The 22,570-nt window shown below is 40.7% G+C and overlaps 2 protein-coding genes and 2 non-coding genes across 4 annotated transcripts; all 4 read left to right on the top strand.

Annotated features, from left to right (window-relative positions):
- The first annotated feature begins 3,987 nt into the window (after window positions 1-3,987).
- Window positions 3,988-7,682, top strand: rpl10 (ribosomal protein L10). The gene is made up of 7 exons (XM_046057496.1): window positions 3,988-4,045; window positions 4,168-4,199; window positions 5,328-5,386; window positions 5,918-6,025; window positions 6,513-6,651; window positions 6,912-7,074; window positions 7,472-7,682. Exons 2-7 carry the CDS (start codon window positions 4,177-4,179, stop codon window positions 7,625-7,627), a joined length of 648 nt encoding a protein of 215 aa, XP_045913452.1. The 5' UTR covers window positions 3,988-4,045; window positions 4,168-4,176; the 3' UTR covers window positions 7,628-7,682.
- LOC123975892 lies at window positions 5,600-5,732 on the top strand. Its single transcript, XR_006826185.1, has one exon. It is a non-coding gene; the product is annotated as a small nucleolar RNA SNORA70 (small nucleolar RNA).
- LOC123975893 lies at window positions 7,230-7,362 on the top strand. The gene has a single exon (XR_006826186.1). It is a non-coding gene; the product is annotated as a small nucleolar RNA SNORA70 (small nucleolar RNA).
- Window positions 7,683-15,258: 7,576 nt separating the features above from the next.
- dnase1l1 (deoxyribonuclease I-like 1) lies at window positions 15,259-20,955 on the top strand. Its single transcript, XM_046057537.1, has 9 exons — window positions 15,259-15,365; window positions 17,073-17,231; window positions 18,207-18,295; window positions 18,415-18,501; window positions 18,613-18,725; window positions 18,843-18,955; window positions 19,050-19,207; window positions 19,989-20,085; window positions 20,230-20,955. Exons 2-9 carry the CDS (start codon window positions 17,082-17,084, stop codon window positions 20,398-20,400), a joined length of 978 nt encoding a protein of 325 aa, XP_045913493.1. The 5' UTR covers window positions 15,259-15,365; window positions 17,073-17,081; the 3' UTR covers window positions 20,401-20,955.
- The last annotated feature ends 1,615 nt before the right edge of the window (window positions 20,956-22,570 follow it).

Below are 22,570 nucleotides of genomic sequence, written 5' to 3'. Positions count from 1 at the left end.
GGTGCTGCAGAGCTGATAGCTGACCTTCACATGAGGCTGTACAGGGATCCCAGCCACAATTCAGAGGCTTTCCTCCCTGAGATATCCGCTTTGTGTTTGAGTCACTCATCAAGGAGTGGCAGTGTATTTTCATTTCCTAATCAGGGCTAGGGCGACTGTGTTTGCAAAAGGATATTATTTCTTCATTTGTAGACTCCATGATTTTATCCATGCAGGTCGGTTTCCAGCAGTCTGTGCTTAATGTTGACTGTGTATTCACAATTGAGTATTAAAAGTGTGATAGCTTAAACAACAGCTTCCAACACAAACACAATTGAAATAGGTGTGAGGATACCAAACATGACGTCTACACTCACAAGATGGGCATAAATAACCCTCACAAATCCTCCAGGGTTCCTAGGATGTTTAACAAACCTTGTTATGTTGACGGATGTTGGAGCGGCTCTCAGATTGAGTCAGATTCAGAACGAGGTTAAGATTCCTCACATTCCCAGTGCAACATTTGTTCTGCATTATCAAGAGTTTAGATATGAGCTCATTGTTCCTTTTTAAGAATTAGTAATGTAGGCCACAGAGAAGGAGGGACTTTACATATATGGTACAATGGGGCCCCCTATGGGCCATTTGGAAAACTGCATTAGAATCTACACTGATCTCGATATATATATATATCACATGTCACATACCGGTGACAAAGAGGTAGTCCACACAACAGATTTACTTAAAGGATGGATTCACAACTTTTCAAGTCTGTCTTAAAACAGATGCTCATGTGTGCATTGAAACAGGTTTTCCTGCTTGCTGTAATAATCCCTCCCTCCAATGTAAGTGACATTGTCCACAGTCCTCATTGTATACTCCAAAGTTAATCTGAAGTTAATTTGTCGTTGAGTTTTATTATTTTCTTAAATTATTTCAGCATTGTTTCATTTATACATTTCACACAGTTTATTCATAATATTTTTTAACTCACAATATGCATTTTTTAAAACTAAAAATCACTACACTGACATAATATGTGATGTATGATTGTGTGCACAGCTCTTTAAGGGATTAATAGCAGGTTTAAATGTTTGTGGGGCAGCCCTTGTGTTCACATTTCAATGTGGAATTCAAAGCGAAATGAAACACGACCTTCATCAAAGAAATAATTCCAATTTATGCGCGACATCATCATATATCAGCAGATCTCTCCATATAAGACAGCAGCTGTTCAGGTAAAAGTTCGAGAAACAGACCAGGCAGACCACTGATACAGACAGCGTCTGTTCCTCAGAGATAAGTTTAGATAGCAGCATCACTTTGAGACTGATTCAATCAGCCAAAGAAGGGGCAGCAAGTGAGGGACTCAAGAAGACAAAAGAGGACCTTTAGACAGCAGGTCACAGGAAGGACTCTGTACAGCGTCTTGATGGAGTGTGATGCACTTTGACAACAAGTGAAGGAGCTTAATGACCTGTTGGGTAGAGGGGGGGCAACATTTCTCTGAGCAAACTATGAGAATCCAACTTAGCCATGAGTTGGATGAGACAAGAAAGCAGTTGGATAAACAGAAAACCCTGAAAGAAATTTAACAGGGTAAAAGAAGGAAGAAAGGAGAGAGGCTGCAAAAGTACAGTGATCCAGAAACTCTCAGCACCATAAATTTTACCACTCAGTTGAGGGATAATATCAAGAGGAAGAAGAAGAAACTCCTTCAAACAGATTGTGAGGAGCTGCAGGTGGCACATGTGACCAGCCTAGAGAAGTTTAATGCTGAGCCCCAGGTGGAGAGGACGAAGAACAAGCTTCTTCAAGAAGAACTAGAGTGGCTCAAGGTTTCACACCATGAGGTCAGCCTAAAGTATGAAACTGATGTCCTCACCATCAGACGGCAGGCTGAAAGACTTCAGCGTGAGGTTGAGAAGGAAAAACAGTCTCACGCAGACAGAGTGTCGAAGGACCTGCATCTGATCCAGAACTTGAGGGCTGAGCAGGCCTTCCTCCATCAAAAGATGGCGGAGAAGATCAATGTCCTGCAGCAAAACGCCTTTGAGTAAAGGTGGGTTTTAGGGAGAGAGCTGGAGGAGCTGAAAACTGAGCTCAGCACTCAGATCTCACTCAACCACAAGCTTTCCGCTGAGCTCAAGGCCAAGAGAGAGGACTATAAGCCTCGCGTGAGGATGAGTCTTGCAAGCAGGAGGAGTTTATTTCCAACAAAGGCACCTGCATTGAATTCCCCCCTCATCCAGACCAGCATGCCATGATGGGTGAATTCAGAATATATAGTTGTGTTTTGTAGTAGTTAGGAGTTGTACAGTCATGTTTTTAAAGGACCTGTTGTCAAATGAAGGACCTTATTTGTCTTGAAGTGGGAGACGCACATCACGACTGTTGAGATGATTAGGAATAGGATTTGGGCGTGACGACTGATCTGGTCCATGTTGAACCGGGTCAGTTCCAGTGTGGGTCAATCAGTAGTGACAGTCAGCAGATAAAATCATGAAATGTATGATATGTAAAGATTTTGATCTTAAGCCTTCAGATCCAGTCGCTGCCAGTCTAATTAAAGTAACCGTTTACCCGCCTCCAATTCCAGAGAGTTTTTGTCATGATGTTGGTTTTGTCATGGAAAAGCGTCTAAACATATTTAATTTTTAAAACAGGCCAGGGGTTTATGGTCTAAAGTACCATTCTCAAGGTCATTATCATTTAAACATATCAGTATCTTGTCCCACTGTGCATGCCTCTGCGTGCATTCAGCATATGTGTGCATGAGTTTCAGCTTTCATTGCATGAATACAGATGGGACGTCTGCTGCTGTGTCACAGTGTCACAAACTGGTTCAGACAAACAAGGTGGAGGAACTCACATGCGGTTTGAACCAAAAGTGGAAACAAAGCCATATTACATTAATTCATTTAGCTGACGCTTTTATCCCAAGCAACTTACATTTGCTATATATGTCAGAGGTCGCATGCCTCTGGAGTAAGTAAGAGTTAAGTGTCATGGATGTGTCAGAGTGGGGATTTGAGCCTGAGTCTCTCAAACCAAAGGAATGGGTCATATCCACTGCACCATCACCATCTTTGTGCAACACCTAACATGCTGGAAAGCATTTTGGAAGTTTTGGCAGTTGAAAATCAAAAGGATGGCAATAAAAACTACCAATTGATAGATAGGCTGCGATGGACTGGTGACCCATCCAGGGTGTACCCCGCCTTTCGCCTGATGTCTGCTGGGATTGGCTCCAGCCCCCCGTGACCCTGTACGCAGGATAAGTGTTTGACGATGGATGGATGGATGGAATTGATAGATTGATAGAAGTCTGACTTTTAATTGTTTCATTTGTTTTTATATGTAGATGTAGCAGAATGTATGAATGAATGTATGAATTTGCAGTTGAATTTAGAATTACTTTGTGTTATGTTTGCTTTTGAATGTAAATGTAACAGTAATATGTAAACATCTGCAAAATGGCGTGTAAATACACAGAGGTTTGGTTGTGTTGAGTTTGTGTGAGAAAACAGATAATGAAATTTGAAAGACATGTTCATTGAATGCATTTTGTGTCAAAGTTTAATGAAAAGTGATCCACAGTTTAGTCACAGTGACCTCTGTTGTGCTGACTCTATGAAGAGCTAGTATGTTAAACCAGTAATGAGAAAAGTGAGTGAAATCTGTAGGCCTCTTACTGTCGTGTGTGTATACTAGAACATGATATACTTTATTGTATTTTTATGTATATTTTACTTATTATTATACCTATATATACACACCCTGTCAAAACAAGAAATGAACAGGTCTACATTTCGTACTAAGTTTCAGGTCGATGTCGTCGTGTAAAACTACAATTCCCAGAATTCCCTCGGAGCTTGTCGACTGCCATTCAGTGAATTTTCACAACGATATTTTTGAATGATTTTTCTATATTAACTCTTACATATCACAAAAAATTTATTCTGAAGAAAAATAATGCGTTAACGAATATACAATAAATGTCCACCGGACAGCCGTCGTCCTTATGACTAGGCGGAAGTCGCATCAACTTCCTTTCCTCCATTAGGTGAGTGTCTGGTGGGAGCGCGTTTTCTGCGGCTCTGTACAAACTAGGCAGATTCAAAGTTCTTTTTCATACATTCTGGCTCCAATTTGACTTAATAACTCATTTCATCTGTTAATTTACAGATCGCAACCATGGGCCGCCGACCAGCCCGCTGGTAAGTTGTCTCCTACACCGTTTCAGAACAGGCCAGTTGAGTCGCGGTCAGGGGAAAATGGCTCCGGCTCGCACCATGTGCACCGTGCTGGCACCCCGGCAGGCCCTCGCACATACTGCTGTCTTACTGTAGTATTATAACACGTCCTGTGGCCGTCAGGACGTGTGTACTGTAGTTAATACTAGTATTTATCCAGAATGTCATAATGCCACTCAGCTGATACAAAGCGCTAGCTTGTTGAAAGCTACTTAAGCTAACGTCAGCTAGCATAAACCTAGCGCTGTTCCAAACCTAGCAACTTTCAAGGTTTTCATGTAAATACATGTTACAACTCTTATCTGTAAGTAAAAAGGGCCTTGTGCTATGGTTGGTTCGGGATTTAATTCGTTTACTAGCGTTTTATTACAATATGCAAGTGTTTGACAGACACATTAAACATCAGAAAGTGATCAATAACTTTAGAGGGTCTCTCTTAAATCACCTTCAGGGTTTATATTGGTCCCAGAGACCACTCCTGAAAAAACGTGCCTCTACATTTTCATTTGTTTCTTTTTTTTTTTTGTAGATTTACAATAAATGTAATGAATTTTGGACCGATCTTGACATTAATGCCTTAAAATAGGTTTAACATCCAAAGCATCATTGTTTAGGCTATTTGGTCATTAGATTTTCCTTGTCAGCAAATCCCACAAGAAGGCTAAAACCAACAGACTTCTGACAAGTGGTGTGTGTCACTGCCTGATACATCTTCCTTACTCTGAGCCATAGAGCTGCATTGTTAAATTATGAAAACACATAAGTGACCCTCACTGCTGCACTGGGTGACATGTCCCTTCATCACCATGAACACAAACTGTAGTTTATTCTGACTTAGAGCACCACAAGTGGATTCATCTACTGCTAAAAATAGTCTCCAACATATGCACTATTCTCCTGTTTGATTTAAAAACCTCTGCTCTGCCTTACATCTTGAGTAGGACAGATGGGTTTTGTACCACAGACTAACACTGTTGTTTTTGGTCTTTTAATGGGATTTGTTAGTTTAAAAAAACTCCGTATGAATCGTCAAAGTGACTCTGATTTGTTTGGATAAATGATTACATTAAACACTTTACATGTCTCTCACAGCTACCGTTACTGCAAGAACAAGCCCTACCCCAAGTCCCGCTTCTGCAGGGGTGTGCCTGGTAAGCTGTTTCCATGCTCTTCACACAACATCAGTGTTAGCCTGACAATGTAGGAAGTCGGGTGGAGCAGTCGGTGAGACAGTTTAGCAGTAAAGTTATAAAATTAGAAGTAAGCTTTCAAAGTCTTGTCTGACATTTCAGCTGACATTTGGGCAGTAGTATTAGTGTTCAGTGCCATTTTGACTTCAAAGTAGTGTCAGTCTGTTGACGATCCTGCAGCTTATTAAGCCGACTAGTCTCGCTGCAGTGCGGTTCTGGTGTGCAAAGGCTGCAGACAGTAACTCTTTGGTTGTGTATGTCCTCAGCTGGGAGGTGCTGAGTTCTTTAAGGGACCACTGAGACAAAACTTTATTTTTCGATTGAGTGTATCTGAACTCCCTCAAATGTGTCTGCGTGATTTCAGAGCTTTTACTTCGATAGCTTTGTCTAGTGTTTGATCCATATGTTTGCCATTTCCTGAAAGAACATTCATCAGCAAAACTCTTCCTCCCAGTTCTTTCCACTTAATGTATTCTTTTCCACTGTTTGTAGATCCCAAGATCAGGATCTTCGACTTGGGCAGGAAGAAGGCCAAGGTAGATGAGTTCCCCCTCTGTGGCCACATGGTCTCTGATGAGTACGAGCAGCTGTCTTCAGAAGGTGAGGAGTCAAGGAGCCTTGACCAGACACGTTGATGTAAAAGTGACCTAAAACCAGTAATTGAGGGGATTTTTTTCTGCCTGGGAACTGAGATGTTTGGACACAGTTCATCAAAACCTGCTGCAACAAGCTGCTGTTGATTTCTTCAGGAAAAAATAATTGGAACCAAAATTGGCAAATTAGACTATGTGAGAATGTCACTGAAATCTCAACACCTCACATTAAATTTTCCTTCTTCCTGTGTTGGGAACGTGAGGTTTTATAGTGGGGAGTGTGAGAGAATACAGACTTGAGTTTAGAGTTGCTGCGCATATGTAGGTATGCATGCCTACAAATCCTGTTCTTCAGATGTAAGAAAACAAACGTTGCATCCTGATCAATCGTCACTACTAATCTTGAATCAAATTGAAGCACAAAGAAAGTGAACAAAGCATCCACTGATGCTGAAATTGAGGCACTAATGTTCGGTTCTGACCCCCCTGTGTAGCTCTGGAGGCTGCCCGTATCTGTGCTAACAAGTACATGGTGAAGACCTGCGGTAAGGATGGTTTCCACATCCGTATGCGTCTGCATCCCTTCCACGTCATCCGTATCAACAAAATGTTGTCCTGCGCTGGAGCTGATAGGTGAGTCTGTCAACTGTGTAGAAAGCTGCTTCAGGTTCTGAGAGGGTCAAACATATCACAGAAGTTGGCGAGCTGAGAATGTTTTAGAATTTTGTCTGAATAAGTTGGATCTATACTGATTTTACAAATTGATATATTGAGCTGTTTAAATGACTGTAGTCTTTATATTCCTGAGGATTTATGAGTCAAATCCAGATGACTTGGATACCGTATCATAGTATTCATCATATTTGCTGTTGTCTCCAACTTGTGGTGCTCAGGCTCCAGACTGGAATGCGTGGTGCTTTTGGTAAACCCCAGGGCACCGTGGCCCGTGTGCACATTGGTCAGGTGATCATGTCTGTGCGTACCAAGGCCTCAAACAAGGAGCATGTGGTCGAGGCTCTGCGCAGAGCCAAGTTCAAGTTCCCTGGACGCCAGAAGGTAAACGAGCACGTCACCTGCCTAAACACTCAAAAGCCTTGAGGTTGTTGTATTTTTATGTTGGCCACTTGTGTCGAACAGTTAGCAGTGCATGTTAACTCGTTATATTCTTCCATGTGCTTCATGAAATATTGTTGCGCTGTCATGTCACAGCTTTGCAGCTTATTAAGCCGACTAGTCTCGCTGCAGTGCGGTTCTGGTGTGCAAAGGCTGCAGACAGTAACTCTTTGGTTGTGTATGTCCTCAGCTGGGAGGTGCTGAGTTCTTTAAGGGACCACTGAGACAAAATGCTCATTAAGGGGGCTTTCACAGGCTTACTTTTTTCGTTTTTTACTTAATAAAGTCGTGCAGAACACATGCATGCCTTTTCTGACTTCTGTCATTGTTCTCCCTTCAGATCCATATTTCCAAGAAGTATGGCTTCACCAAGTTTAATGCCTGCGACTTTGATGACATGATGGCTGAGAAGCGTCTGATCTCAGATGGCTGTGGGGTGAAGTACATTCCCAGCAGAGGGCCTCTGTCCCGCTGGAAGTCCCTGCACGCCAACTAGAACTTCTGCAGGCTTTCTGACCACACAACCAATAAAAATGGGTTTGATTACAAAAGTTGGATTGCTTTGATTTTGTTGTATATCAGAGTTTCTGCATTAGCCCACTGTATCTAAACTTGGTCTGTGGTGCAGGTAATTTTGAGACTGTTGATTGAATTTGTTATAAAAGGAACAACTCATTGTATTTGGTCATAGTACTTCTAGTGGTAGATGCACTAAAGGGGGGGGGGATCGAATCAGTAACCAACCCCTGGGTAAGAGGAGATAACTATATAATTCAAGTTATTGCTCATACTTAAATGGTTACTGAAACAACATATCAAACCTCAGACTTAATGTTAGTGTTTGGTTTTTTTTTTACTATATTGATTGAGAGGCTTATTAGGAGTTTAAAATGGTGAGCAAAAAAATTAATTTTAGTGTAGACAAATGTCCACCAATGAACCTAAAGTTAGCGCAAATATACACAACAAACTACATAAATCTATTCTAATTCTTGACTTTGATGCACCTAAATTGTTACTAGTGCAACTAGTTTAGAAGTTAGAATAACATGACTGGAGGTCTGTGTAAAATGATTTATTAAATCGAACTTGTTCTTTGAGGTCCAGTTTTGTGGTTAAAACACAAGGAACACTACAATCACTTATAAATAAAATTACCATCCATGCAAAATATGAATCCTTTTATTTAATGCTTTCATAAACGGCTTTAGTCCCTGGTATAGGTCAAGTTCCAAAAAATGCTGGAACCCAAAGTGTCATGTCAGTTTTAAAAAAATTTTTTCTTTTATATAGCCCAATATCACAAATGACTCCTTAGACTTCTCCTTGATAATGTGGGTATGGAAAACTAACTTTAAGAGGGGGGGAAACAAATGAAAGCTCAGGAACAGCAGCAACAAACCTGAGCCAAGGGACCTCTGCACTGTGAAGACCTGAAAGAGGACAAACACACAAGAGGCAAAGCTCAAGCACACCATTCACACAGGCAGGAGAAAGGGAGAGAGATCTATATTCAAAAAAGCCTGGGAGAGAGGGGACCAGGTCAGCAGATGGACTTGGACATAAATATATCACTGATGCTGGGGAGATGGGTACCAATGACCCGCTGCAGAGCCCTCCGGTCCTGGGCCGTGCAAATCCCATGGCAGTTTGTGATGTTTCCAGTCAGGATGCTTTCTATTGTTCCTCTGTAAAAGCTGACGGGAATTTGGTCTTCTTAAGCTTCCTCAAGAAATACAGTCGTTTCTGAGCTTTCTTCACCAGCGTGGAGATGTCAGATTACCATGTCAGGTTCTCTGATGCTGATTCTCAGGAACCTGAAACTCACCTGAAATTCACCTGCTCCACGTCAGCACCGCTGATGTAGCCAGGAGTGTGTGTCTTTATCTCCTGTTTCCTGAAATCAGCGCTCAGCTCCTTAGTTTTGCTGACGTTGAGCAGCAGGATGATCTCTGCAAGATTATCAATTTCCTCCCGATATGAAGACTCAATGTTGTTTGAAATCCAGCTGATTATGGTGGTGTCATCTGCAAACTTTACCACAGAGTTCTCTTCATGTCGGGGGTGGAGCCCTTGGGGGGCTCTGGTGTTGAGCACTAGCTGTGGAGCCTCTTCTCTGGAGTGTGGCACAGGTTTTACCCGGGTGTCTTCCTTTGCTTCTGTAGTTTGAAGAGTCAGATTGTTTTTGTATCTTTATTTGAATGTGACCTGATAATTAGCGTCCATCATCAGGACTGTAGCCAGGATTAGATAGAAATATTGACGTCATGAGACCAAGTCCCCCCCAGTTGACAAAGAAGTAAAGACCTGCAGCACTTCTGAAAAACATCAAGATAACTTTTCTTGTGCAGCGTCGTTTTTCAACCGTAGGCCTATGCATAGGTGTCATTTACACTGGGGACATGTCCCCACCACAATTTGAAATGGCTGATTTTGTCCCCATAAATTTTGAAAGCATTTGTTAAAAATGTTTTGAAAAGTGTATTTGCACAATAAGGAAACATGCAATAAAAATATAGAAGAAACAAATGTGCATTGTCCAGAAAAAGCAACTTAAACTACAAAAAAAAAAAACAAGCTGCTGATTACTACATTATAGGTGCTGGTCATATAATTAGAATATCATCAAAAAGTTGATGTATTTCAGTAATTCCATTCAAAAAGTGAAACTTGGATATTGTATTCATTCATTCATTACACACAGACTGATATATTTCAAATGTTTATTGTATTTAATTATGATGATTAAAACCTCTCCTCTCTTCTTCCAGACTCTGGGACCTTGATTTGCAAAGGAAATGCAAAATTTACTTTCATCAGAGAACAGAACTTTGGACCACTCAGCAGCAGTCCAGTCCTTTTTGTCTTTAGCCCAGGCGAGACGCTTCTGACGCTGTGTCTTGTTCAAGAGTGGCTTGACAGAAGGAATGCGACAGCTGAAACCCATGTCTTGCATACATCTGTGCGTGGTGGTTCTTGAAGCACTGACTCCAGCTGCAATCCACTCTTTGTGAATCTCCCCCACATTTTAGAATGGGGTTTGGTTCACAATCCTCTCCAGGGTGCGGTTATCCCTATTGCTTGTACACTTTTCTACCACATCTTTTCCTTCCCGTCGCCTCTCTATGAATGTGCTTGGACACAGAGCTCTGTGAACAGCCAGCCTCTTTAGCAATGACCTTTTGTGTCTTGCTCTCCTTGTGCAAAGTGTCAATGGTCGTCTTTTGGACAGCTGTCAAGTCAGCAGTCTTCCCCATGATTGTGTAGCCTACAGAACTAGACTGAGAGACCATTTAAAGGCCTTTGCAGGTGTTTTGAGTTAATTAGCTGATTAGAGTGTGGCACCAGGTGTCTTCAATATTGAACCTTTTCACAATATTCTAATTTTCGGAGATACTGATTTTGGGGTTTTCATTAGTTGTGAGTTATAATCATCAAAATCAAAAGGAATGAACACTTGAAATATATCAGTCTGTGTGGAATGAATGTATACATTATAAAAGGTTTTTGATGATATTCTAATTATATAATAACTAATAATATGACCTGCACCTGTTTATTCTGTTATATTTTTATATTTATGAATTGTCACCTACCTGCCCTTTATAAAAAAAAAGACATTTCCACTGTAAATTGGATCAGAAAATGTCTCCAGATTGCAGGAAATTAAGTGTTTAATGCTCAAATTTTCTGTGGGAGGACCTCAGACCCAGGTTCTCTTACATCGTCTCCTGACCCAAGTGTCTCATCACGCCCCTAATCTGAGCCCTGATGTCCCCACCACTTTTTATCACAAAGCGACGCCCTTGGGCCTATCTCTTGCAAAAGTCCAAGTTTATTGGAATGTTAAATTGCTGAAGAACTTGAAAATATGAGTCTTTTCTGAATCTAATATCCTTGAGTTCGTCTGAAAACTTAAATGTAGGCGTAAAGAAATACATGTTGATACATGGCAGAGATGGGGACTCAAGTTTGAGACTGGGACTCACTTAAGTCGCACACACAGTGACTTCAGACTCGACTTGAGGCTCGACTCGGACTCGTGAACAATGTTTATTTTTAGGAAAAGTCTGATGAGTTTGATGTTATTCCCCTCCCTGCAGCTGCTCCGCCATTCATCATAAACTTTGGCTTTAAAACTTCATACAACAAAGCCCAAACAAAGAAGCGCTGAACGCAAAATAGGTTAGTAACCAGAGGTTAGTAAACATGTTCAGCTCAGGATTGGCCATCTAACGTTAGCATGCTTCTTCCTTTAGTTATAACCTACGAAGGTTATCTCCGACTGTTCTTCGTTATGAAAAGATGAATGAGCGTTTGTTTACTTGCCAAACTTGATGTGGTCGATTAACGTAATCATTTACGCTCCGCTTATTTATTAACAGTGGCTGCAAACAGGTTACAGGTTTATTGTTGATTATGCAACGTTATACCCTGTTAGACCCCACCCACACTACTGCGTTTTCAAATTAAAACGGAGACCTTTTGCTAGGTTTGCACCTCCCGTCCAGACTAAAACGACGAAAACGAAGACTTAAAACGGAGAAGTTTAGAAACGCTGCCGACCCCATTTTACATTTCAAAACTCCGGAGGGCGTTTTAGTGAAGACGGGCCAAAAGCCAAAATGGAGGACTTTAGAAACGATGACACAGCTGCTCACGCTCGGCTCTCTGATTGGGTCTTGCAAAGCAGAAACACAATGCTACTGACCGGGGGCGAGTTCAGCGCCGACAAAACGTAGCAAAACGTTTCCTTCAACGCAAACGGTGGTACCCTGAACACCCTGGGCGAGTTCAGCGCCGACAAAATGTAGCAAAACGTTTTTTTCACCGGAAACGGTGGTTCCCTGAACACCCTGTTGTGTTCGCAGGCGCACTGCATTTTCCTGGCTTTTTAACGCCGTTGTGTTTACAAACTTGTTGCAGTTGATTGGGTAACACATGAGACACGCCCACCAAACGGGAGAAAACATACCCCGAGGCCCGTTGCAGAACGTTGCGCAACGTTTCAAGGAAACATGCCATTCAATCTGAAAACATTGCAAACCGGTGCAAAGTGTTTTGAGATTGAACTCGCCCCAGGTTTTTGACATCGTATTTTTACTATAATATTATGTACCGTGCAAATAAGACTTATCTGCCTACACTCGTACTGTGCATGTTGCCGTTTCCTTTGCAACGACTCCCAGTCTGTTTTCTGCTGCCACACCTACCTACCTAACCTACGCCGTAGGCTACGCACGTAGCCATGCATTTATACTTGTGCGTAGGTGTCCGTCATTCTGCAATTACACCCCCAAATGCTAGTCGGCAGTAGCGCTACAGCGTCCACTGTGTTGACTTTTGCCGACCGAGCAGGCTAACTTCCGGTTTAGCGCTCCGCTAACATAAATGGGGGTAAAATTGTAAACGTGCGGCTGGATCACATTCTGATAGCGAAACGAATCATTTCACTTGGGTTGCGACAGTCAAATATATTGATTCAGCCGCCGTTTTGGCCACTAGTAAATGTTACTTTAAAGCACGGGGTACTTCCGGCCCGCTTGGAGGCATTGCGAGGCTACCCAGCCGACCAATCACAGAGCTTATGGTCCGTGTTGACTCGACGTGTAGTTACATTTTTGAGGAGGTGCACATCAGGCGACGGCGTAGCCTCTGCATAGCCCCGTAGCCTACGCCGTCACCTATGCCGTCGATTTGACGCAGAAGTAAAAAACTGCCCTTTAAATTCAGCAACAGTACCAGCTCGTTATTTGTGCATGCAAAAAAAAATAAAACTGGTCTGATGCTTTCTCTGTATTTATTTATTATTTCGCCAAATCTTCTGTAACTACGGAATAGACCATCTGCTTCATGTTTACACTGGCACGCACATGCCCAGTGTACCTGAACGGGCCCTACTGTGTGTTTTCAGTCGTTTTAATGTAGACGGAGAGCAACTCCAAAACACAGCCAAAACGCTGGTGTGGACGGAGATCGTATTTGTTTTAATTCTCCGTTTGTCAACTAAAACGGAGTAGTGTGGATGGGGCCTTAGTAGGATAACAGCTACTGAACTCTTGATTGGATTCAGACTCAGCTGGTTATAATTCTGACCTGTATGACCTTTCCAGGTGCGCTATGAGAATGCCCCTGGCTTCCTCGTGTCCCGAGTGCCACGGTCAGTGATCTCACTCTCATCACAATCACGCAGCTGGCACATTGCTTATGGTTTCTATTGATATTGCATGTGTCCGCTTGCACTGACCGAAACTAAAAGCAAACACAGAGAGCCATGGAGATCCAAAGTTCTTCCCCCTTTCAATCTGTCTGTCAAACTAAAGCCAGTTTTCTTAAAATCTAAAACATGACACTGTATGAGGTTTTCTGTATTTATTCTGAAGTAAATTGGTGCTGCTGCTGGGAGTCATGCCCTGGGTATTTGTGTTGGTGAGCTGACAAAACTTAATTCTGAAGGATTAGGAGGAGCAGGAAGACACACTTAGTTGATGGTTCACTTTATGCTAGATGAAAAGATTTACCTGTACTGTAACAACCATAATATCTAAAAACAACCTCTACAGTCTGCTTGGCCTTTATTTTAGCACCCTCTGCTGGTGTGTATCGAGTACTATCACTCTGTCATCCATCTCATGGGCCATGTTGGATGTTTCACAGACTTTCATGGGAAAAGGTTGACCTACAGTATGCTTGAATGCTCTAAACTCACACATGATTATTTTGCGGAGAACACAATCTTCTTATTCTTAATCCAACTTTGTGCTGCAAATATATATATCTTTTGAAGATCAATTTAAAAATGATTTTCTTTCCTTAGTTTGGGGTACCAGAGTCCAGGACCAGCTGAAAAAACAGATTTAACATTGTTTTATTAGCTTGATACCTCACTTTCTTTATTAAGGAGAAGTATATCAACATTATTTTGATGACGTGTTTCAGAAGTCTGCTGCAGAAAATGCTTTAGAGAATTACTTGTTTGGAGACTCAGAGACTTCAGCTGTAAAACCTGGTTAAAGAGACTGGATTTTCATATTCTGACTCTTGGGGGGTTAATGGACCCCAAACATAAATAATGTAACATAATGTACATTTTTTTGTATTTATGAATGACATTTGTGGCACAATAAAACACATAAAACATGAAATATTTCCTCATCTGGTCTCATGCTTTAGTCATTTTTATGTTTTCATTTGACTGTGTCCAAGCTCTAAGTGAAATTTTATAAATAAAATATTGGGCCATTATTTTGGAAAGTCTCACAGTTTGATATAAAACCTATCTTAAACAACTTGTGCATATTACAAACACAGCTTAGACATGCTGAATGTCATCATGCTTTATTTTAAATAAAAGACTTACACACAAATAATACAAAAGAACATATCAATGTGTGAATTAGGAGTTAGGAAAACGTAATTCTAAAATTCTGTGATACATGACGAGATGACATCTGAGCAAAATGTTGTCCGATTCAGTCTACGATTCTCACCCGTTTTTCAAAACTGCACAGAAGGTGGAGCAAAGTGGTGACATGCTGAGAACGGCAGTGGCTTGTTTTAAAAAGTTTTAAAATGTCATGTCACACTTGCTTTTACTTGTGATTAAACGTGTGTGCGTGTGTGTGTGCGTGTGTGTGTGTGAGAAACAAACTGAGACAAAGAAAATGGCAAAATGATATTTACTTTCACACTGAAGAGAGAGTTTTGGATGAGAGAGCTGAAACAAAAACAAAAACTTTTACTGGTTAAATTGTAGAAATTGCTACATGTAGTTCATTACGAGAAACATTTACACATAAACATCTCCTTATATACATACTATATATACTATATATATACACACACTATAATTATACTAAGTATAATCTATATTTGTTTTCTGTCATTTGACATGAATGCTTATATCTACACTCTTGATTCACTCAGTATTGTGTGTTAGCTTCCCATGACAGCTGTTTCTGAACTTGTTTTTTTTTTGGACACACATTAAGTGCAGCCTTGAAGGTTTATTTTTATGCCAGTAAGTCTAAGATACAAACTGAGCTAAGTAAACTAAACTTATTAACAGAAGAAGCTCTCTTGCCAGCACAGTACTTACTGTAGGCTGAGGTTAGACTTGTGCACTAAGAAGTCCCTCCCACAGGAAACACCCTGGATAGACAAGATCCGAGTTTCACAAGAGAGGAGGGATCAAGAAACAAAGACACCCTACAAGTCCAAGAACTAACAAGCTGGTGAGTTGCTGTTTCTTCAGTTTGACTGCTTATTCTTTTAAATTGTGAGTCAGGTAAATAACTCTGCTGCTGAATGTGACTTGTAACCTGAGATGTCTCTATGTTAGTGTGTGTCTATGAGTGTGACGAAGACAGAAAGACAGAGAGAGAGAGAGAGACGTGAAGACAGAAAACAAACAAAACACATGTGTCAAACAGCCAAACAGTTGTTAAACCGGGGACAAAGCACAACTTTAATCCTGTACATAGATATGTAACATAGATACATTATTTATAGTTCAGTAAACCTGTCACATGAGTGCTGGTGAAAAACAGAAGTGTAACTAGCAGCAGTAAACAGTGCTGATGGCCATAAAGTTTCCCATAGTTACCATGACATCACATTTGCTTTACTTCTCATCCTGAATAACATAAAATTGAGCAGAGCAGCATGAAGCCTCTCCTGCCCCCTATTCAGATCTTTGTTTTCATGTTTCTGTCTGGTTAAACAAAAGGCCTCATGTGTGAATGAGTGGTCTGTGTGGTGGGCTTTTCATGTTACTCATTAATTACTAACTCTGGTTGATCAGGACTGAAACACTTTCACATTTATCAAATTACTCTGAAAACTGTTTTTACTTGATATGATCAGCTGCTGTATCAACTGACCAAATCGCTCAAAGCCCAACAACAGTTTGTACATTTGCTTTTATTTTTAAAGTTTAATATTGTTTGAAGAGATTGACATTTTAAGAAATACACTTATTGGCTTTCTTGCTGAGAGATGAGATTACTCTCACGTCTACAAGTTGAATATGAAGTATGAGTTAAATAAACAAAATATGTGTGTTAATTAATGAACTTTAGATGCGCTGTTAGTATTTATTTATTTTTTACTTTGGACATGGCTAGCTGTTCCCCCTGCTTCCAGTCTTTATGCTATGCTAAGCTAATCCCAGGTTCCCAGGTTTAGCAGCATACTTTATGAACAAATATGACAGTGGAACTGATTTTCTTATTTAACCCTGAACAAGAAAGTAATTATTTATTATTTATTATTTCCCTCAAAAAAGAACATTACCTAGCTAAGTTAAATATTGGCTAAACCGTACCCTAGCCTTCCAGATGTAAGTCGTCCTGGGGAGTAAAGGGGAAATAACACATTAGCAAATCAGGAAGCTCCACTGCGAGTGCTGATCAGTGATACTACGGGACGATCACAGACAGATAGCAGTGATTACTGGAGCTCCATGTAGTCTGCAGTTAATCTTTAAACCACAAACACACTGCATAAAGCTATTGTTATGTCATTGATCTGTTGGCTGTCTTAGACTGTTCTGTATGTAGTCATGATGGGTTCATTGGTTTACTGAAGAACTTGTATTTTTACTTTTTAATTAAGCTAACATAAAAAGTAATGCTGCCTCAAATCATGGTTGGCCACAGCAATGTTGTTCCCTGGTGGTTATGTAGATGTGTGTCGGGATATGATAGGATGTGTATGTGTGTGTGTGTGTGTGTGTGGATTGAGTGATGTGTTTGGTGAGTGAGTCTGGGGGTCCGGCCTGTAACTGACTTGCATTTTGTCTCATGCAACTCTCCAGATTTGTAATCCACAGTGTATTTACAGTTACTGCTGCTCATGTATTTTTTTTGTGTTAAACTGTAGATGTTTAATAAAATGTTATCATCCTTGTGCATGTTTGTTTTCACTGCTTTCTCTTGCAGCTCTGTGCCATGAGGTCCTCCTCCCTCCTCCTACTCTCCTTCCTCGTGGGTGTCTGCGATGTCGAAGGGTCTTCAGAGTTTAGAATCTGTGCCTTCAACCTCCAACACTACGGGGATTCCAAGTCCAAGAAGAGCAATGTCATGCAAATTCTTACCAAGGTAAGACAAAGACAGATGGATTTGGCTGAGACCTTGACCTCTGTCTTGAACATAAGTGGCCAAATGTTTTCATTTATCCCCCTTTAAATTACAGCCCCCAAATTACTGTGTCAATTTTAAGTATATATGCAAGGTATCAATAATAGAATGCTCTGTGGGTACCTGGATTGGGAAAGTAAATACAAAGTAAGAGGTAGTTAAGAGGGAAGAGAAGTAATACTGGTTAACTGTTGGATATATACAGGGTACAGTAACGTCATTACTGGGTAACAAGACAGGGAAATTGGGGAAAACGAGGTAACATTTTGGATTGAGACTTGCTCATGGTAAAATGATGATTTGCACAGAAAAGTAATAATTTTAATATAGTGTACATTATCATTGTTGCTGTGGTACAAACATACAAACATACTAAGTGATCCAATCCATTGGATGATTTAAACTGATGTTATATATAACTGCTAATATGTGTCATATACTGTGTCATGTTATCAACTCATTAACAAGAAAAGGGCCCAAAACACTTACTTTCACTCACAAACAAAAAAACAAAAGCATAACGAATAGTGGGAGGTGTTTATACATCAATTCATCTCTTGACATGTCAACATTCCCTGCGTTTTTACCAACCTTTCTTGAAAAGTAATGGGTTTTCAGTGACAGTACATTGCTATTAAAACTAAATATCTAAAATGTGTTACATTACAGTGCAAATCACCCCTTTTCACTATAATTATAAAGTAAATATTGGATGTGTGAACTGTAATATGTAGCGTTACTTATTCTGGTACAATCATACGGTACAGTCTATCAATGCAATACATACTATTAGAAACTATTAGATTCGCTAGCCTAGACCATGGAAGTATTTATAGAACTGGATACCGGACTCAAAAATAGCACCCACACTTACTCATGCAAATGCAAGCCAAGCACGTAACCCTAACCCTTTTTCATTGCTGTGATCTATTCCAGATCATCACTCGCTGCGATGTGTGTTTGCTTCAGGAAGTGAGAGACAGTAAAGAGAAAGCTATACCGCTGTTGGTTGACCGCCTTAACAGGTGATCACTCGCTTTCACATCCACATGCACTGCACCAGACCGCACTGTCACATCAGTACAGTGCAACACAGCTGTTTTTTTATTAACACATTTCTGTCTGTGATCTCTTTAATATTCAGCTATGACACTGAATATAAGTATGAAGCTGTGGCCAGTGGGAGACTGGGCAGGGGGGACTACCAGGAGCAGTATGTGTTTGTGTACAGGTGAGCTGAACCTTGTGTGTCTATACTCGTCCCACTTTGTTGCTCCATACACCAAAATGTTAAGCCGAAGTACAGCCAGTAATGTTGAGGTTGTAATGTGTTTGTCTGCAGGACTGATACAGTTACAGTCATTGGCCAGTATCAGTACCCAGATAATCGACCAGGAGATGTTGATGCTTTCTCCAGAGAGCCTTTTGTTGTCCGCTTTAGAGCCCCCAAGACAGGTCGGTCCTCTTCCACTCTGGATTCCATCTAAGATACATAAAAGGGTGGTGATGTTCAAGCATGTAAACACCTCCCCCTGCATCCTTCCTCCCTCCAACACCCATCTATATTTTCAGCGATAAAGGAGTTTGTTCTCATACCTCAGCACACCACTCCAACCAACACCACCAAGGAGCTTGATGCACTGTATGACGTTTTGCAAGATGTGAAGAGTATGTGGAAAACTGAGGTAAAAGCTTACTCTGGGGACACTTTTAAAATATAAGTTAATTAAGGTGTAGTCTTACATCAGCGTTGTTGTGAATGTGTGTGTATATGAGCAGAATGTGATGCTTCTCGGGGACTTCAACGCTGACTGTGGCTACCTTGCCAAGAAGAACAAGAAGAATGTCCGTCTGATTACCGACAAGAACCTCATCTGGCTCATTCCCGATAAGACTGACACCACTGTGCGATTGACCACCTCCTGCACCTACGACAGGTGAACTCACGTTCCTTAAAAAATAATTTCAGTATTTTAAAACCCGTTCTCTATTTTCACATATTTAGTTGTTGAAATTACTATGGCTCAGACTTTTATACTATTTGCCTGACAGCATCATGGAAAGGATCCATACGAGTGACACCTTTTGTTTTTAACAGGAAACCTGAGTTTGGCTCAAGGATAGCGGAAGAATCGTGAATCAGAGTCGGCAAGAGGAGTTTGTTGTGTTGTAGTAACTTTAGGAAACAAAGGCCCTGTCTACACGTACATGGGTATTTTCAAAACCGTAACTTCTTCTATGTGGTTTGGCTGTTTGTCCACACGGAAATGCCGTGTCAGGCCACTGAAACCGAACATTTATGAAAACTGCCAGTGTGAAGATGTTAAAAACTCCAGTTGCAGTGTTGTCGTGTAGACAGTGAAACCGGAGTTTTTGCGACGTCAGAGTGCGCAACGTTATCTGCTGTGTTTGAAGTCAGATTGTGCACCACTGCCTGCTTTGTTTTTGATTTTATTAGGCTCTATTTGGCCAATGTGGCTTTACAGTTAGGGTCATATAGCCACCTGTTGGTTTGGCATGCTCTTGATAGCGTGTTTTTGCGTTTTCATGTAGACAGGGTTTTCAACAGTAAGCATGATCGGTACGCATACAGTAAAGGCAATGAGTTGTCAGAAATAACAATGTATACAGAATTAATTCGCTATTTTCAAAGTTTGCTGTAGTGTGTCAAAATGTAAAATGTGTCCTTTGCTCTGTCCATTCTGCGTGTTACATCAGGATCGTCGTGAATGGGGACAGGTTTGCCACAGCAATTGTGCCTCTTTCAGCAAAGCCATTTAACTTCCAAGAGGAATACCAACTCACAGAGGAGCAGGTAAGGGCTGTGTGTGTGTGTGTGTGTGTGTGTGTGTGTGTGTGTGTGTGTGTGTGTGTGTGTGTGTGTGTGTTTGACAGACTGAACTAAAACAATAATGAGCTCTGATGTTTGTAACCTGTTTCTTCTGTGGTTTCTGTTCAGGCACTGGAGGTCAGTGACCATTACCCAGTGGAGGTCCTGCTGAAGCATGATGGATCTAGAAGTCTGGCAACAAATGGAGCAAAGGATACTGCAAATCAGATAACATCTCCATCAAAGTTCTTTTCTATGTTTGTCCTCAGCCATCTTGTCTTCCAAATGTTATCTAGGTAGTTTAAAAAAAAGCACATGTAGATTTTCTTCATCTCAGGACTATCTCAGGATGGCTTAGCTCATGGACTGATTAGAACTTCATGAATTCAGCTTGCCAAATGTCTTTAATAACACCACAAGAATGGCTCTTGATTCATTGTTGACATTTACCATCATGAAATTCACCATATTGCACAATAACATATCTACCTGTGTATCTGTGTGGGATCCTCAGTATGATTAAAATTTAGGAATCCTGAAGCTGAATTTTTATTAACTGGATGACATCTGAATATCATCCAAATTTTTTTAGTAATCTATTATTCTGTAAAAATAAATTTTATGGACATTAAAGATAATTTAACAATGTTAAAAACCAGAAGTACATACATACTGTATATATGTGTCTCAGCAAAATTTATCAAATCATTTCTCTATGTAACGGTGATAAAAGAAAATGTGAGGTGTTTACCAGAATTATTAAAAGTTGATTGCCTTATATTAAGCTATGCACACTGTAAATGTTCTAGTTGAGATTTTGGTTTTGGAATGATAATAAATTAGTCATAAACTCAAGCAGTCTGGTAACTTTCATTTTAGATGTTTTTGAGAATAAGGAAGGAATGTGGTGTTCTTCTTTTTGACTGTCTTTATTTCTGGTCTTTCTTATGTCCTCTTTTTCTCTTTACTGCGGTCTCTGATTTCTTTTTTGCCTACTATGAAATGCTTTCATTCTTAGCTTGGAGCAAATACTTACTTTCCTCACTTTTTGTTTGCTCCTGTTTCTTGCCTGCAGACTTTTAAATTTTACATAAAAACCCTGCTAATGCTGGTAGAACAGGGCCTAAGGAAGTCTGTGCACGTGTAGAAAGACCAACTTATATTCTTTGGCATAAATAAGTTTTATAAGAATTTATTTTAATTATTAGCATTTCTATGTCCCAACAGACTTAACTGACTTTGCTCTTGTTATTTTGCAGGAAAAACAACTTTCAGAGTTGACACCTTAACTTGATACCTGACAGTGTTCTCAAATCTCATGATCAATATGCCAGTTTAATTTGTATTTGTATTTAAATTGTCTTGTTATCAAATTCAGAACTTAACTTAACGTGATGAATTAACATCATGCCGAAGTTTACTCAACACATCAAACTGAGTTAGCATACGTCAGCTTGCATTGTAATTGGGTTAAATTTCTCTAGTAAGTCTCCGTGTTTCTTATTTGAAGAAAGTAAAGCTGATGATACACGAAGCAACTTTTAGAGCAATGGTGCTGGGCAATGTTGTAATGAGTAAGGATTACTACCGTAATCCCCTTCTCCCATCACTCCGCCACCCTCTCCACACCACCGCTATCCATTCAAAACATAGTTGGACGTGTCACCAGCAAGATTGCCTAGCAACATTGCTCAAAAAGTTGCCCCGTATATCATCAGCTTTACAAGGTAGTGCCTTACACAGCACACGGTTGTATAACTAAACGAAATTTGTAGGCCCTTCATGCTAGTAGTGTCCATGCAGGCTGATGGATGCATAGGTGTGGTGTGTTTAAGGGTGTTGTAATGTGCAAGAAAAAAGATAACTACAACTAAAACAGCATGTCCCGAAACCAAACCAAAGATGGAGGCCTGTAACAGCCCAGCAGCAGCCCTCTGAAGAATATGAATGAGGAGTTACAAATAGTCTTCAGGGTAATGGGCCATGGTGCCCCAGAGTTACTGCAGTCAGCCTCAGCTCTTCACCTGCAAGGTAGTAAGAGATTGGCCACACCCACACATGGCGTCACACCTTATAGAGTAGTATTGAGGATTCTTAAAGTGGCGTGTCTCCTCTTAAAACGTCTCTGGTACCAATGATCTTCTGAACAGTTTTAATCACCCGCTGCAGAGCCCTCCGGTCCTGGGCCGTGCACATTGCATGCCAGTTTGTGATGTTTCCAGTCAGGATGCTTTCTATTGCTCCTCTGTAAAAGCTGACAAGAACTTGGCGTGGGAATTTGTACGGGCGTCTGAGCTTTCTTCACCAGCGTGGAGATGTGAGACGACAATGTCAGGTTCTCTGTGATGCTGATTCCCAGGAACCTGAAACTGTTCACCTGCTCCACCTCAGCTCCACTGATGTAGACAGGAGTGTGTGGCTTTATCTCCTGTTTCCTGAAATCAGCGATCAGCTCCTTAGTTTTGCTGAC

This window comes from Micropterus dolomieu, linkage group LG08, assembly GCF_021292245.1.
Source record: "Micropterus dolomieu isolate WLL.071019.BEF.003 ecotype Adirondacks linkage group LG08, ASM2129224v1, whole genome shotgun sequence".
NCBI lineage: Eukaryota > Metazoa > Chordata > Actinopteri > Centrarchiformes > Centrarchidae > Micropterus > Micropterus dolomieu.
The sequence above is the reverse complement of the archived record's forward strand: the minus strand, read 5'-3'. Positions and strand labels throughout refer to the sequence as shown.